Source organism: Pan paniscus, chromosome 1, assembly GCF_029289425.2.
Source record: "Pan paniscus chromosome 1, NHGRI_mPanPan1-v2.0_pri, whole genome shotgun sequence".
Taxonomy (NCBI): Eukaryota; Metazoa; Chordata; class Mammalia; order Primates; family Hominidae; genus Pan; species Pan paniscus.
The window spans coordinates 47,508,109-47,523,867 of record NC_073249.2 but is presented as its reverse complement, the minus strand read 5'-3'; the positions used below and the strand labels follow the sequence as shown (position 1 = coordinate 47,523,867).

The following is a 15,759-nucleotide window of genomic DNA, read 5'->3' as shown; positions in this document are numbered from 1 at the left end:
GAGATTGTGCTGGAGTGCCCTTTTCTGAATCTTGTTTCCTCAAATATTTATCTTTTTTGGCAGTTTAGTATGTTTTACTAGGCTGTAGTATCCTTTCACAGGTGGAAGATCCATGAGGCATGCATGCTTGCCCTAGGCTCAGTGAAGGCCATCATCACTGACAGTGTGAAAAATGGCAGGATTCATTTTGACATGCATGGGTTCCTGACCAATGTCATCCTTGCAGACCTCAACCTCTCAGGTATGTTTCAGCACGTGCCAGGATTCTAGAAACTCTTTAAACCTGTTGTGGGGTGGGGGGGAGGGATCAGCATTGGGAGATATACCTGATGTAAGTGACGAGTTAATGGGTGCAGCACACCAACATGGCACATGTATACATATGTAACCTGCACGTTGTGTACATGTACCCTAGAACTCAAAGTATAATAAATATATATATATATATAAAAAGGAAACTCTTTAAACCTGTCATTAACTTGGTTATATTGTTCACTTAGACTGGTAGGCCAGATATTCTTGTGTCCTTTGAGTGAAAATTGTTTGCACCCTACAGCTTGAACTCATCCGAACCTCTAAAACAGCCCAGAGGCCGATTCAAGCTTCACCTAATAACAATCTAATATTGCCTAGTTCATAATTCTTCCATGATGTTTATGTTTCTTCCCAAATTGGCGTTCCCATTCATGGTTGTTTTTGGCATTTGAATGGAATCCAAATCTGGTTGCTGTACCTTGAGAATTATCGAGTACTGCTCCCATTGTTAAGTCCAGAATGCCCTCAGGCATTCTGTATCAGGCACATTCTTCCTGTTTGTTTCCTGTCATTTTTCTCAAACTTTATTTTTGGCCAATATCCAAATAATTAAAATGTTCCATTCTCATACCCATGTTAGCCATCTGTCTTAAAAAGAAAAAAGTAGGCCAGGCGCGATGGCTCATGCCTCTAATCCCAGCACTTTGGGAGGCTAAGGCAGGTGACTCACCTGAGGTCAGGAGTTCAAGACCAGCCTGGCCAACTTGGCGAAACCCCATCTCTACTAAAAATATAAAAATTAGCTGGGTGTGGTAGCAGGAGCCTGTAGTCCCAGCTACTCAAGAGGCTGAGGCAGGAGAATCACTTGAACCAGGAGGCAGAGGTTGCAGAGAACTGAGATCACACCACTGTATTCCACCCTGGGTGACAGAGCGAGACTTGGTTTAAAAAAAAAAAAAAGGTAGCCCTTTACTATTAGACCGACTTCTTCCGCAATACAGAGCAGTAGCTAAGAATCGTTGTCTATGTGGCATTTTCTGCTACTTGCTTCTGCCATGCCATGCCTTTTCTCATCCTTGGAGCCAGATCCCCATCCGAAAACACTGCCTTTGCTTTCTCTCTCAGTACTTAAATCATGGAACCTTTGGTATTGTTTGCTCCATTTTCAGTCCATTTACTTCCTCTCCATAGGATAGTTCTGGGAGTAGCTTATGTCATTTGAAAATGTTCTGCTCTGTGATTTTAAATAGGTAATCTATTATCGGGTGTCTCAGTCCATCACTTCCATTCTCTGAATCACAAATTAAAATGGTTGTACATCCAGAGCTCAGATGCGTTGGGAATATCCTGTTTCACTCTGTACTTATCATATGCTGCATTGTTGAATATGTTTTCTTACTCCTACTAGTAAGGTCTCTGAGAGTAGAAATCATGTCTAATCTTTGTATCCTACAAGTGTCTTGAGTAGGCATCCCATAGTTACACATTGAATGATTTCTGAAGCCCATCAACACATTTCTTATAGAGTTTACCCTAGCAAAGATTTTTCAAAAACTTTGGAAATTTTAGAATATTTGTTATTTAGTCTGGAAAAAGGCTCAATATATATCATTTGTTAATCCTGCCTGTAGCTAAAACCTTTTCTACACCAACCATTCTGAAACTTTTTGGTTACAAATTATCAATAATTTAAAAGACATTTTTATGTGGCTTTAATTTATTAATATTTAGCATACTAAAGATTAAAACTGAGTTGTTTTTAAAATAAAAGAAATGGAAACATGTATTCCACTGGCTTTCAGAGCCATGATATCACATACCATATAACCTCTGGAAAACTCCACTGTATACTTGTGAAAGAATGAAAGTGAGGCCGGGCATGGTGGCTTATGCCTGTAACCCCAGCACTTTGGGAGGCTGAGGTGGGCGGATCATGAGGTCAGGAGTTCGAGACCAGCCTGGCTAACATGGCCTAACCCCATCTCTACTAAAAATACAAAAATTAGCTGGGCGTGGTGGCACGCGTCTGTAATCCCAGCTACTCAGGAGGCTGAGGTAGAAGAATTGCTTGAACCCAGGAGGCGGAGGTTGCGGTGAGCCGAGATTGTGCCAGTGCGCTCCAGCCTGGGCAACAGAGCGAGACTCCGTCTCAAAAAAAAGAAAGAATGAAAGTGAAAAAAATAATGTTTCTATATTACTGTGAAAATAGTTTTAACTTTAGGGAATTTCTGGACCATCCTTTGGGAACTGCTTCTGTACATTATCAGTTTCTCACTTACAGTGGTTGGACTTATGATTTTTCAACTTTACAGTGATGCCAGAGCAATATGCATTTAGTAGAAACTATACTTCAAGTACCCTTACAACCATTCTGTTTTCACTTACAGTATAGTATTCAATAAATTATATGAGATATTCAACACTTTATTATAAAATAGGCTTTGTGTTAGGTGAGTTTGCCCAACTTTACGCTAATGTAAGTGTTCTGAGCATGTTTAAGGTAGGCCCGGCTAAGCTGTGATGTTCAGTATTAAATTTAAATGCATTTTTAACTTACAGTATTTTCAACTTACGATGGGTTTATCAGGAAGTAACTCCATCATAAGCAGAGGAGCATCTGTATTGTGTAATTTGACTGGCACAGTTTATTAGGTTCTGTTCAGTGTTTTCCGTCAACAAGATGTTTATTGTGTGAGTAAACAAGTTAAGCCCTGTGACAAGCTGAATAAGAATAGTCTCTCCTCAGCAGCTTATAGTAAACAAGGGTAGTAATCCTTACATTAGTGGCTAGACTATCAAACGAAATATATAACATGTAAGAACACTAAAGACAGAATTACTGTGGCATAGAGATAGTTAGAATTGCTTCAGCCTAAGAGATGAATTAGGTAATGCAAGGAGGTGAATATGTTGGCTTGCAATATGAACAAGGCAGAGAGCTGGGAGAGTAAGATGTAAGTTGCTAAGGAGGGATGTGTACTTGAGTTTGGAAACCATAAAGGGAAATCATAGGTAATGCTAGAGTCACTGATCTTAGGGAGCCTTGAATAACGTGATGACTAAGGTAATCTTTATTTGGTGGACTATGGAATTCATTGACAGATTTTAAATAGAAGAATGACATGATCAGAGCTATAATTTATGTTTTAAGAGTGGTCCAAGGCTGCACGCGGTGGCTCATGCCTGTAATCTCAGCATTTTGGGAGGCCGAGCCGAGTGGATTGCTTGAGTTCAGGAGTTCAAGACCAGCCTGGCCAACATGGTGAAACCCCGTCTCTACTAAAAATACAAAAATTAGCCAGGCGTGGTGGTACGCACCTGTAATCCCAGCTGCTCGGGAGGCCGAGGCAGGAGAATCGCTCGAACCCGGGAAGCAGCGGTTACAGTGAGCTGAGATTGCGCCACTACACTCCAGCCTGGGCAACAGAGCAAGACTCCATCTCAAAAAAAAAGAGTGGTCCAAAAGTGGGAATAAACTAGCAATGGAGATGGCAACTTAGAAGATTAAGTGGGCGGGTACCATGGCTCACACCTGTAATCCCAGCACTTTTGGAGGCCAAGGCAGGCAGATCACCTAAGGTCAGGAGTTTGAGACCAGCCTGACCAACATGGAGAAACCCCATCTCTACTAAAAATACAAAATTAGCTGGGCGTGGTGGCGCATGCCTGTAATCCCAGCTACTGGGGAGGCTGAGGCAGGAGAATCACTTGAACCAGGGAGGTGGAGGTTGTGGTGAGCCGAGATCGCACTATTGCACTCCAGCCTGGGCAACAAGAATGAAACTTCATCTCAAAAAAAAAAAAAAAAAAGATTAACTAGTAGTACAGGTAAGGAATAATGAGAGCTGGGGGTGAGGACTGGGGTGGTAAAGTCTTTTTAGTCTAATAATATTCAAGATCTACTTTGCTCAGAAGAGACAAGGGAAAACTGGGAAATTGATTTTGTACCACAGGTCACACATTTGCTTTCATCATACAAGGTTATGCTTTTTCTCTCAAATGAGTTGTACATATTATGTAGCATCTATTTACTTCTAAAAAATTGAGGAATGGAGGGCCGGATGCGGTGGCTCATGCCTGTAATCCCAGCACTTTGGGAGGCCTAGGCAGGCAGATCACTTGAGGTCCAGAGTTTGAGACCAGCCTGGCCAACATGGCAAAACGCCATCTCTACTAAAAATACAAAAAATTAGCCGGGCGTGGTGGCAGGCGCCTGTGATCCCAACTACTCAGGAGGCTGAGGCAGGACAGTTGCTTGAACCCGGGGGACGGAGGTTGCAGTGAGCCGAGATCACGCCATTGCACTCCAGCCTGGGTGACAGAGTGAGACTCCATCTCAAAAAAAAAAATTGAGGAATGAATGTGGGAAAGAGAAAGAACAAGTAAAAGGAATTTTCATTTTCCAGCCCCTAATTGTTCTGTCTTTCTCCCAGTGTCTCCTTTCCTCTTGGGCCGGGCACTTTGGGCTGCCAGTCGGTTCACTGTTGCTATGTCCCCTGAACTGATCCAGCAGTTCCTACAGGCAACAGTTAGTGGTCTTCACGAGACACAACCCCCATCAGTTCGAATTTCTGCAGTGAGAGCCATCTGGGGGTGAGTATGCTACCCTAGCATGATAATTATCTTAAGGGAAAGTTGCTCAGGTTAGATATAACAAATCACAGTTTTCCAGTGTATTATGTTGCTTGGAAATCCCTGCTAATGATATCCTTCAGGGTGAATGTTGGAAGGACAGGGAAAGAAACCATGCTAGAGACATGGCTTTTGTGAGTCCAGAAGATGTCCTGTTCCTTTCTGCTCCTCTTCCTCTTTAAATTCGCTCCAGTCCTGGAATCATCTAGGCAACTCCCTTTCTCTCAATAGTGAAGAACCTGAGGTTTGGAGAGAAAAATGTTTTGCACAGGGTTGCACAATTGATGAATGATAGAAGCAGGATTAGAGTCCACATCATTTTGTTGGTTGATTATATTAGAAACCAAATCTGGGATAATGTGACCTAGAAACACTGCTTATTTTTTCCCAGTTTTACCTATCTTTTTTAAGGCTAGTGTTACTAATGGATCAAAAGTCATTTATTTATATTCCTACGCAGACTAGAAGGACCATTGTTGTTTTAAGGAATATCGTAGGCTCAAACTTAAACATCTCAACTGAATCCTATAACTACCAACACAAAATTTATTTTCCATGTGCCTGCCCTGTCTTATCTTTTGAGGCAGAGGAGTATCTTTTGAGATGCCGTGTGTTATATGTCATTAGAAAGCATTCAAGAACTGCCTGTTTTAATTAAATGGTTAATGTTATGACCATAAACACAGTCCCATCTTTTTCTGCTTCAATCTAGGTGAAGCAGATCTTTGGCTCTAAAATAATTAAAAAGTATCATCTTAAGAGGCAAACTAAGTATAGCTTTTTCAGAAAGCTCTAAGACCATTGTAAATGTCTGAGAAGAGAGAGCCCTAACCTGCTTAAGGCATGAATGTTATTTTAAGGGTTTTTCTGAGTTTGTACCTGTGGTCACTGCCTGTTTAGCTTCTGACCTTAGTGAAACTTGATTTCATTGGAGAATTATCCACTTTGTGTTGTGATTTTATGGAAATGTTTGCAGCTGCAAGCTGTGAGAGGAGTTTGGTATGAATGTGAAAGTACTTTGGGTAAAATAAGCCCATTACTTTCCAGAGTGTTTTAGGTAGACAGCAGTACCTATCAGGCATACTTACCAACATTGATTCTCTCTGGGGGAGATTAGAGTACAAAGAACTTTCATTCTCTGTTATATATATAAAATATTTTGTTTGTTTGTTTGTTTGTTTCAACAAGTTTATATTACTTTTATAATCAGAAGAACTGTGAAGAAAACTTTTATTTTTAATGTTCATATCTCTTGGACCACATGGGTAGTGGTTTAATAGTTTTCTTGAGAGATGTAACAGATATCTCTGTAGGATGACAAAAGCTGTGGATATGTGGGCCAGAGAAATGGACACTCATATATGTTTACAAAATTTTATATTCATTGTCAAACACTGGATTCCTTGAAGCCTATCTGTGGATCCCGATTAAGAACTGTCCTATGAATGGATCATTAGCTATCTTTCTTTCAGTCAAGAGTTTCCCTTTGGTCATTTCCTATTTAGTTTACCAGCCAATTGCAGACTGGCTTATGTCCGTGTCACACTATTGGAACTATTTTTCTTTTTTTTTTTTTTTTTCTTTTCTGAGACGGAGTCTTGCTGTCTGTCGCCCAGGCTGGAGTGCAGTGGCGCGATCTCGGCTCACCACAACCTCTGCCTCCTGGGTTCAAGCAATTCTCCTGCTTCAGCCTCCCCAGCAGCTGGGATTACAGGCATGTGCCACCACACACAGCTAATTTTGTATTTTTAGTAGAGACAGGGTTTCTCCATGTTGGTCAGGCTGGTTTCAAACTCCTGACCTCAGGTGATCCGCCCGCCCCCACCTCCCAAAGTGCTGGGATTACAGACGTGAGCCACCGCGCCCGGCCTGCAGCTGTCTTTTCTAATGTCACTAGTAACCTTTTAATGATCAGCATTCCACCGTTGCTTTTCTTTTTTTCTTTAGCCCCAGTTTTAATTTATTCCTTCATGTCATAGTTTATGTATCATTGCAAACTCCCTTAAATAATCTCTGAAACAAGATACTGATTGACAAATAATTATACTTGTTTCACATTTTTCAACTCAAATTTATGGTCAGACTGTATTCGCCTCATTTCAATCAACAAATATTTACTGAATGTTGCTTATCATGTCCAATATGATACAGTTGTTAAAAATACATTGTCTAGGACCAGGCACGGTGGCTCACACCTGTGATCCCAGCACTTTGGGGGGCCAAGGCAAGTGGATCACCTGAGGTCAGGAGTTCCCTCCATTTCCCACTTCTATTCTAAGAGTTTATAGTTACTTTGCCCCTCTAATGAACTTGAAACTGTACCGTATGGTAGATTACAGAGTTTGCATCATCTGTCTACATCATGCTGGATCTTAAATGCCATGCTAAAAGAGGTTGGACTTTATTTTGGAAGTCGGTGTTTCTTTAACTTGTGTTACTCCTAACACCTAATCTTCTCTTTACCCTAAAGTCTCCAGGGGAAACTGATGTCCCACGAAAATATTATATATATATCCTGTGGCTTCCTATACTGCCTGACATAATATGACTTTCTTCTGAAGTACCTCTGTCTCAAGTTCAAAGAGAACAACTGGGCTACCTGCCTTGGCCCCCCAAAGTGCTGGGATCACAGGTGTGAGCCACCGTGCCTGGTCCTAGACAATATATTTTTAACAATTGTATCATATTGGACATGATAAGCAACATTCAGTAAATATTTGTTGATTGAAAAGAGGCTAATACAGTAAAACTATAGAGGGAACTTTAAATCCTACAGCTAATAGGCTGATTTTGAAAGTGTACATAAAATGTTTATATAAATTAAGCTTGTTTCAGGATGCAAAAAAAAAAAAAAAACCTCAAGAAAAAAAGCAGAAGTTTTTAAAGAAAATAGCAAAAGTCAAAGAAATAAATTACAGAACATAGAAATGGTGGTGTTGATGTTTATATAATACATCCAGAAAGAAGTAGAAACTTAAACCTAACTTTAGAGTTAGCTTTATAAAGCTACACATACAAATGCTATAATATGTGAGATTGATTGGGAAAACCAGGAATTGAATTTTTTTAAATAATTCTTGCTTATCTATCTCTCTCTAGTTATTGTGACCAGCTGAAAGTCTCAGAGAGTACCCACGTGCTCCAGCCCTTCCTCCCCAGCATCCTTGATGGCTTAATTCACCTAGCAGCCCAGTTCAGCTCAGAGGTCCTCAACCTGGTGATGGAGACCCTGTGCATCGTTTGTACAGTAGACCCCGAATTCACAGCAAGCATGGAAAGCAAAATCTGCCCCTTCACCATCGCCATTTTCCTAAAGTACAGTAATGGTATGCTTCCAGGGAGGATGTATTATGAGGGGCACCAAAGAAAAGGTGGTGGCTGGTGAATTTAAATGAAAGATTCCCTAGGTCTGGTCTTAGCTATGAAGCTATGGTTTTAACATCGTAAGCAAAGAATCTGGCTTTCAATTAGCAAAAAATAGAATTGTGCTGTAAATGTAGCAGCATTAAAAAATAGAGTACCTATTTCTGTAACACTTACTCTCTAGTAAGGACTTAGGGATAAAGATAATAAATAAAGGGCTAATAAGCAAGAGACATAATTCAGAACTTTGATGATAGAATAGGAAATTGGGCAAATGAAAAGCCTCCTAAAAGAAAAGGGCTAGGACTATAATTTAGAAAAGGAGATACTAAAGAAAGATATATGGAAAAGTTTATAAACAAAGGTATTCACTAGATATTTTTTACAGTAGTAAAAATTTGGAAATTATAAAAAGACATTAGTTAATTATATCCATAAAATGAAATACTGTGCAGCCATTAAAAATCAAGCTTAAAAGGAATATCTGAAACCATGGGAAAGAGCTTACATTATAATAAATGAAAAGATAACTTTTCCCCAAAAATCCATAGAATATGATCCCAAGTTTTGATTTTTCTTTTAGAAAAGCATGTATGTATAGATAGGTATGTTTTAAAAAAAAATACATCAAAATGTTGAGTGTTTAGGTAGTGGAATTACAGGTGTTTTCATTATTACTTTTCTGCATTTTAAGATTTTTTTTCCTGTAGTGAATGTATTTATTAATACCTTATTACTAGTAAAATATTAAGGATTCTTTTTTTAAAGAGAGAGCTCCGATATTGAAGCTCAGAAAGATGTACAGGATAAGGATTATTTATATAATGTGATATACTGAACATGTTATTTGATAGCTTTTTCACTGAAAAATGTGTACTGAGGAGCTTTCCACATTGTATTCTTGGATATATCTCATTCTTTTCAGCCATTACTAATGTTCCATAAAATGGGTATATCATAATTTACCCATTCTGTTAATGGACATCTAGGGTATTCCCAATTTTTTTCTATTACAAACAATGCTGCAGTGATCTTTTAAGGTATACTTTAATGCACATTGCCTATATTTTTCCATACTAAATAGAGGAGGATGTTTTGTTCTATAGATAAAGAAGATTGAGCTAAAGTTCGCTTTCTTCATAAGGCTCTGCTTTTTAGGAGTTTTGCCTTTTGCCCCAGAAGTAGCTTTGAGAGTTTTTCATGTCTACCATGGCTACCCCATAGGAAATATGTATGATTTCTCTCATGCATCAAAGCCAGTGTTTTGGCAATTTTTGCAGCTTTCATGTCTTCTTAAAGTATCAGTTGGGCTTTTTTTTTTTTTTTTTAAGCATTTGGTTTTATAACGTAGGTTTCACAAGAATAAAGACTTTAAAGATTTTTCTCTAGAAAAAGCCACATTTTGTTTTATGAGTAGCTGTTAATGACTAGTCCCTACTTTAATGAAGCCATACAAAGTGTACCTCTTGCAGATTTAGGATCTCTCCTGTTCTTTCAGGTTATTCATGTGGCCCCACTAGGTCCCGGGTATGTGATAAGTAATCAATGCAGAAGTTGTTAACTTAGGTTAGGGCCAAACAACAGGCATCATTAAGCGAGAAGCAGATGCAGACCATCAGGCAGGGGGATTCCGTGTTGCCTTATCCACTTCAGATCCCGTCGTCGCCTCACTGGCTCAGGACATCTTCAAGGAGCTGTCCCAGATTGAAGCCTGTCAGGGCCCAATGCAAATGAGGCTGATTCCCACTCTGGTCAGCATAATGCAGGCCCCAGCAGACAAGATTCCTGCAGGGCTTTGTGCGGTAAGTGGCTGTGTGTGTGTGTGTGTGTGTGAGAGAGATCTACAAGTGCCACCCACAGATGCATCTAGCTGACAAGAACCTAATAGCGTTAGAGATTCATGGGGTGATTTTGCTGAGCTCTTTTGCCTGCAAGGACAGTGGGTGATTCTCTGAAGCTTTAAGAAAATGGCTTGGCTTGGCGCGGTGGCTCATGCCTATAATTGCAGCACTTTGGGAGGCCGAGGTGGGTGGATCACAAGGTCAGGAGTTCGAGACCAGCCTGGCCAATGTGGTGAAACCCTATCTCTACTAAAAATACAAAAATTAGCCGGGCGTGGTGGCAGGCATCTGCAGTACCAGCTACTCGAGAGGCTGAGGCAGGAGAATCACTTGAACCCAGGAGGCAGAGGTTGCAGTGAGCGGAGATCGTGCCACTGCACTCCAGCCTGGGTGACAGAGCGAGACTGCCTCAAAAAGAAAGAAAGAAAGAAAATGGCTCTTCTTGTTCCAGAGGTACCCTCAGTGAATTGAACAGAGTGCCACCTTTACACAGTGCCACTAAGTATGTCACCTGGTTATCTAATCCACTACCATGTACTACTGCCCACCCCTATGGCTAATCAATTAGTAAGCTATTATGAGAAGGCTGAGAGCACTACCCATTTAATTATTCCTTTTATTTTGGAAACTTGCCTTTCATTAATAAGCTTTCTCTGGGTTGCTATGTAATACCCATCCAGTAAGGAACTTGGTTGTTGGGCAACCCCCACCCCAGAGGCAATTCTGACTTTTATTTTCTTCTCTATTTCAGACAGCCATTGATATCCTGACAACAGTAGTACGAAATACAAAGCCTCCCCTTTCCCAGCTTCTCATCTGCCAAGCTTTCCCTGCTGTGGCACAGTGTACCCTTCACACAGATGACAATGCCACCATGCAGGTATCTGAGACATGGAGAGTAGAAGAGGGAAGATAGCTCCCCAGCCATGGGCTTATACTATGCTGAGAAATCTGACATGGTTTTATGCTTTTGAAATACGGAATTCTCAACTCCATATTTACTTAGCAGATTCAGGAAGGGTTCAGTCTGCAAAAGCCAAGCATTTCTGGTGCTTTGGAGCATGTTACAGTTTTTAAAAATATGGATACCAAGCACCCTGCCCATCTGTATTGGGTATTGCTACTGTGAAAGAGATTACAGACATCTAGACTTGGAGCCATAAGAAAGTCTTTCTGCATATTTCTTCTAGTAATAAAGTCAGCAGAGTGATGGGCCTCTAGAGAGGGGAGACATGCCTGAATATTTTTTCTCTTTTTGTTTCTTGGGTGAATTGGTTACCTTTTCAGGTGTGTGCTACTGTGATTGATTAGAAAGGTTATAGGAACTTGCCAGTGAATATTGATCAGCTTGGAAATCCCTAGGCAACTAGTGGTTTGTGTAAGACCTATATAAAGACCTACAGTATCCCCAGTTATTCCAAGATTGTAAGCATATTTTTTTAGTACCAGAGGTAGACCTTTATGATTAAAATTCATTTTGCTTGGCCATTGTCCCTTGTGATTAAAAATATATATATACACATTTGTGAGATAGCTGATTAGGTAAAGGGGGAATTATGTAATGCACGTCTATGTCTGTAACAGTAAATGTCTTAACTCCAGTGGTATGAGCCCACCACAAACATTATAGACTCACCGCTTTTATGAGGCATAGGCCTCTGGGAACATTTGTTTATACAGACTGAGGGCCTTCTGGCGTCTGTCCCTCGATTACTAATCTTGCTTGCCACCCCTGTCTCCCCAGAATGGCGGAGAGTGCTTGCGGGCCTATGTGTCAGTGACCCTGGAACAAGTAGCCCAGTGGCATGATGAGCAGGGCCACAATGGACTGTGGTATGTGATGCAAGTGGTGAGCCAGCTCCTGGACCCCCGCACCTCAGAGTTCACTGCGGCCTTTGTGGGCCGCCTTGTTTCCACCCTCATCTCCAAGGCAGGGCGGGAACTCGGGGAGAATCTAGACCAGATTCTTCGTGCCATCCTCAGTAAGATGCAGCAGGCAGAGACGCTCAGTGTCATGCAGGTAAGAGAGCAGTGGGGAGTGGGCTTCCTACTCCCTGGCTGATAGAAATGAAAATTAGTATTTTGGTCCTGAGTTATTTTACCCTCTTACTAGCCTGGTAGGACAGTTAAGTAAAATGGGACCTGTCTGATCTGTTTGGCCTAAGAAACATGGACAAGGAAATCTCCCATGTTTTCTTGTCCTGTGGATAATACCCTCAGTGTAGACTCTTATTTCTTATCTGACTGGCCAGTTCCCTCTCATCTCCTATGTCTCTGAAATTGATTTCCCTGAAGCAAATGTCCTTATTTTCTCCTAGTCCCTGATCATGGTGTTCGCTCATCTGGTGCACACTCAGCTAGAACCTCTCTTGGAGTTCCTGTGTAGCCTCCCAGGACCTACTGGCAAACCTGCTCTAGAGTTTGTGATGGCTGAGTGGACAAGCCGACAGCACCTGTTCTATGGACAGTATGAAGGCAAAGTCAGGTAGAACCCCATCTTTCTTTTCTGGGCATTCTGCCACCACTCATATTTCTTTTTTTCTTTTTTTTTTTTTTTTTTTTTGAGACAGTCTCACTCTGTCGCCCAGGCTGGAGTGCAGTGGCACAATCTTGGCTCACTGCAACCTCCACCTCCTAGGTTCAAGCAATTCTCCTGCTCCTGCCTCAGTCGTCCGAATATTACACACATGCACCACCATACCCAGTGAATTCTTTGTGTGTGTGTGTGTGTGTGTGTGTGTGTGTGTGTGTGTGTGTGTGTGTGTGTTTAGTAGAGAGAGGGTTTCACCATGTTGGCCAGGCTGGTCTTGAACTCCTGACCTCAAGTGATCCACCCACTTCGGCCTCCCACAGTGCTGGGATTACAGGTGTGAGCCACTGCTCCTGACACATATTTCTTTTTTTTCCTGATTTGCTCCATTGATTTTTGTTTGACATTTCAAATGGCTCTCTGTATTCCCTTTTCCCTGTCTTTCTTTATTGCTAACGCACATATGTGAATAGCTGCCATCTTGAAATCCCCAAAAGACAGTCAACACAGGTAGACTATATATTTCTGATCTCTGTTTACAAGAGATCCCTTCTCTACCACAGACTTCACACAGCTAAGTGCTGCTAGTGGCTTATTTTCCTTTATAAGCCCAAGCCTTGGCCAGGCACAGTGGCTCACACCTATAATCCCAGCACTTTAGGAGGCTGAGGCGAGCAGATCACCGGAGGTCAGGAGTTCAAGACCAGCCTGGCAAACATGGTGAAACACTGTCTCTACTATAAATACAAAAAATAGCTGGATGTGGTTGTGGGTGCCTGTAATCCCAGCTACTCGGGAGGCTAAGGCAGGAGAATCGCTTGAACCAAGGAGGCAGATCACGCCATTGCACTTCAGCCTGGGCGACGAGCGAAACTGTCTCAGAAAAATAAAAATAAAAAATCCAACCTTCTAACCCTGGCTTCCTAACTTTTTATCCTGGATTTTTATACCACTGATTCTTATCACCTTGTTGCACCTTACAATATGGTGCAACCTTAGCTTTGTTCAAGAAGAACAGGTCACCTGTAATCCCGGCACTTTGGAAGACTGAGGTGGGCGAATTGCTTGAGACCCACCTGGGCAACATGGTGAAACCTGTGTCTACCAAAAAAATACAAAAATTAGCCAGGCACGGTGGCGCATGCCTATAGTCCCAGCTACTTGGGAGGCTGAGGTGGGAGGATCACCCGAACCCAGGTGGGTCAAGGCTGCAGTGAACCATGATCACACCACTGCACTCAGCCTGGGTGACAGAATGAGACCCTATCTCAAAAACAACAACAACAACAAAAAAAAAAGCACAGATCTCTTTAAACCATCTCATGAACTCTAAAATCTCATTTTCAGCTGAACTCTCTTAGCTCTCCTAATTAGTTGTTAACGGAATTTTCACTATCAAATAGAGGGTCTTAGGACATAATTGCTTATCTCCTTGGAGTGAACTCGAGATGGGCGGCTGATTGACCTTTTTTTGGATCTTCCTTGCCAGCTCTGTGGCACTCTGTAAGCTGCTCCAGCATGGCATCAATGCAGATGACAAACGGCTACAGGATATCCGTGTGAAGGGAGAGGAGATCTACAGCATGGATGAGGGCATCCGCACCCGCTCTAAGTCAGCCAAAAGTGGGTGCTGCTGCGATTCTTCCAATCCTCTCCCTATACGAAGGGGCTAAGGATACCTGGGTGAAGGGAAGGAATGCACTGTGGTGTATATTTTTAAAACAATTGTTGGTGATGGGTTTGATAAAGAAGAAGCAGGAAACTTAGGTAAAAGGGATCAGAACATATGGTTTCTTCCTGTTGTGGAAAATGGACAAAAATAGGCCAGGCATGGTGGCTCATGCCTGTAATCCCAGCACTTGGTGGGAGGCCAGAGCGGATGGATCACTTGAAGTCAGGAGTTTGAGACTAGCCTGACCAACATGGTGAAATCCCGTCTTTACTAAAAATACAAAAATTAGCCAGGCGTGGTGGTGGGCGCCTGTAATCCCAGCTACTTGGGAGGCTGAGGCAGGAGAATCGCTTGAACCTGGGAGGCAGAGGTTGCGGTGAGCCAAGATCGTGCCACTGCAGTCCAGCCTGGACAACAAAATGAGACTCCGTCTCAAAAAAAAAAAAAAAAAAAAAAAAATGCAGGTGTGGTGGCTCACACCTGTAATCCCAGCACTTTGGGAGGCCGAGGTGGGTGGATCGCCTGAGGCCGGGAGTTCAAGACCAGCCTGACCAACATAGAGAAACCCCGTCTCTACCAAAAATACAAAGTTAGCCAGGCATGGTGGCGCATGCCTGTAATCCCAGCTACTCGGGAGGCTGAGGCAGGAGAATCACTTGAACCCGGGAGGTGGAGGTTGCAGTGAGCCAAGATCACGCCATTGCACTCCAGCCTGGGCAATAAGAGCGAAACTCTGTCTGAAGGAAAAAAAAAGACAAAAATAGTCTCAGGCACCAAGCATCCCAGCTTCCAGCTTCCAGCTTCATTCAGAAGCGTGGGCGCAGATAGTCAGCATGTCTTTGTTAACTGAGTTGCCTTTGGCCTGTAACTCCAATGATTTGCAAGTAGGGAGTATAGAGCTGCTATCTTTAATGTAGATTTATAATTACCTCCGCTGTCTCTCAAATTGTAAGTCATTGGGACTGGAGTACTGGCTCTATACAGTTCCTTGGTTTCAGAGCTTTATTACTAACAAGACTGTATCTCCTTTAATCCCTGAACTCTCATCTCTCCCAGCTTCTGAACTGTTACAATACCAAACAATAAAGTTATTTAACTTTAAGTCACTCTTTGGAGACTGAATATAGTCAGGTACAGTGAAAGTCTGAGGGGTGGTGAACTCTGGTGAGTGGCACTGAGGAGAGGACAGGGGTACTTCCAGAAGTAAGCTCAGTGACACTCTGACTTGAAACCTTTTTCTTCCTTCCCAGACCCAGAACGCTGGACAAACATTCCTTTGCTGGTCAAGATCCTAAAGCTGATCATCAACGAGCTCTCCAACGTCATGGAGGCTAATGCCGCTCGCCAGGCCACTCCTGCAGAGTGGAGTCAAGGTGCACCAGGCCCTTACTCCCAGGAGACTTTTAGCCTGGCAGATCAAGTTACAAATTGTCAAATTATCAACTTGGTTTGTTGAGTCACTAATT

The 15,759-nt window shown here is 42.1% G+C and overlaps 1 protein-coding gene across 3 annotated transcripts in view; it reads left to right on the top strand.

Moving 5' to 3' along the window:
* The window catches only part of IPO9 (importin 9), a 54,781-nt gene that overhangs the window by 29,715 nt on the left and 9,307 nt on the right, over nucleotides 1-15,759 (top strand). For all 3 annotated transcript variants that reach the window (XM_003823026.7, XM_014342444.4, XM_034943529.3), the window contains 9 exons: nucleotides 102-241; nucleotides 4,689-4,848; nucleotides 7,987-8,213; nucleotides 9,904-10,052; nucleotides 10,843-10,971; nucleotides 11,836-12,111; nucleotides 12,410-12,576; nucleotides 14,111-14,244; nucleotides 15,544-15,666. In XM_003823026.7, the coding sequence (XP_003823074.4) occupies nucleotides 102-241; nucleotides 4,689-4,848; nucleotides 7,987-8,213; nucleotides 9,904-10,052; nucleotides 10,843-10,971; nucleotides 11,836-12,111; nucleotides 12,410-12,576; nucleotides 14,111-14,244; nucleotides 15,544-15,666 (1,505 nt within the window). The remainder of the gene's footprint in view (nucleotides 1-101; nucleotides 242-4,688; nucleotides 4,849-7,986; nucleotides 8,214-9,903; nucleotides 10,053-10,842; nucleotides 10,972-11,835; nucleotides 12,112-12,409; nucleotides 12,577-14,110; nucleotides 14,245-15,543; nucleotides 15,667-15,759) is intronic.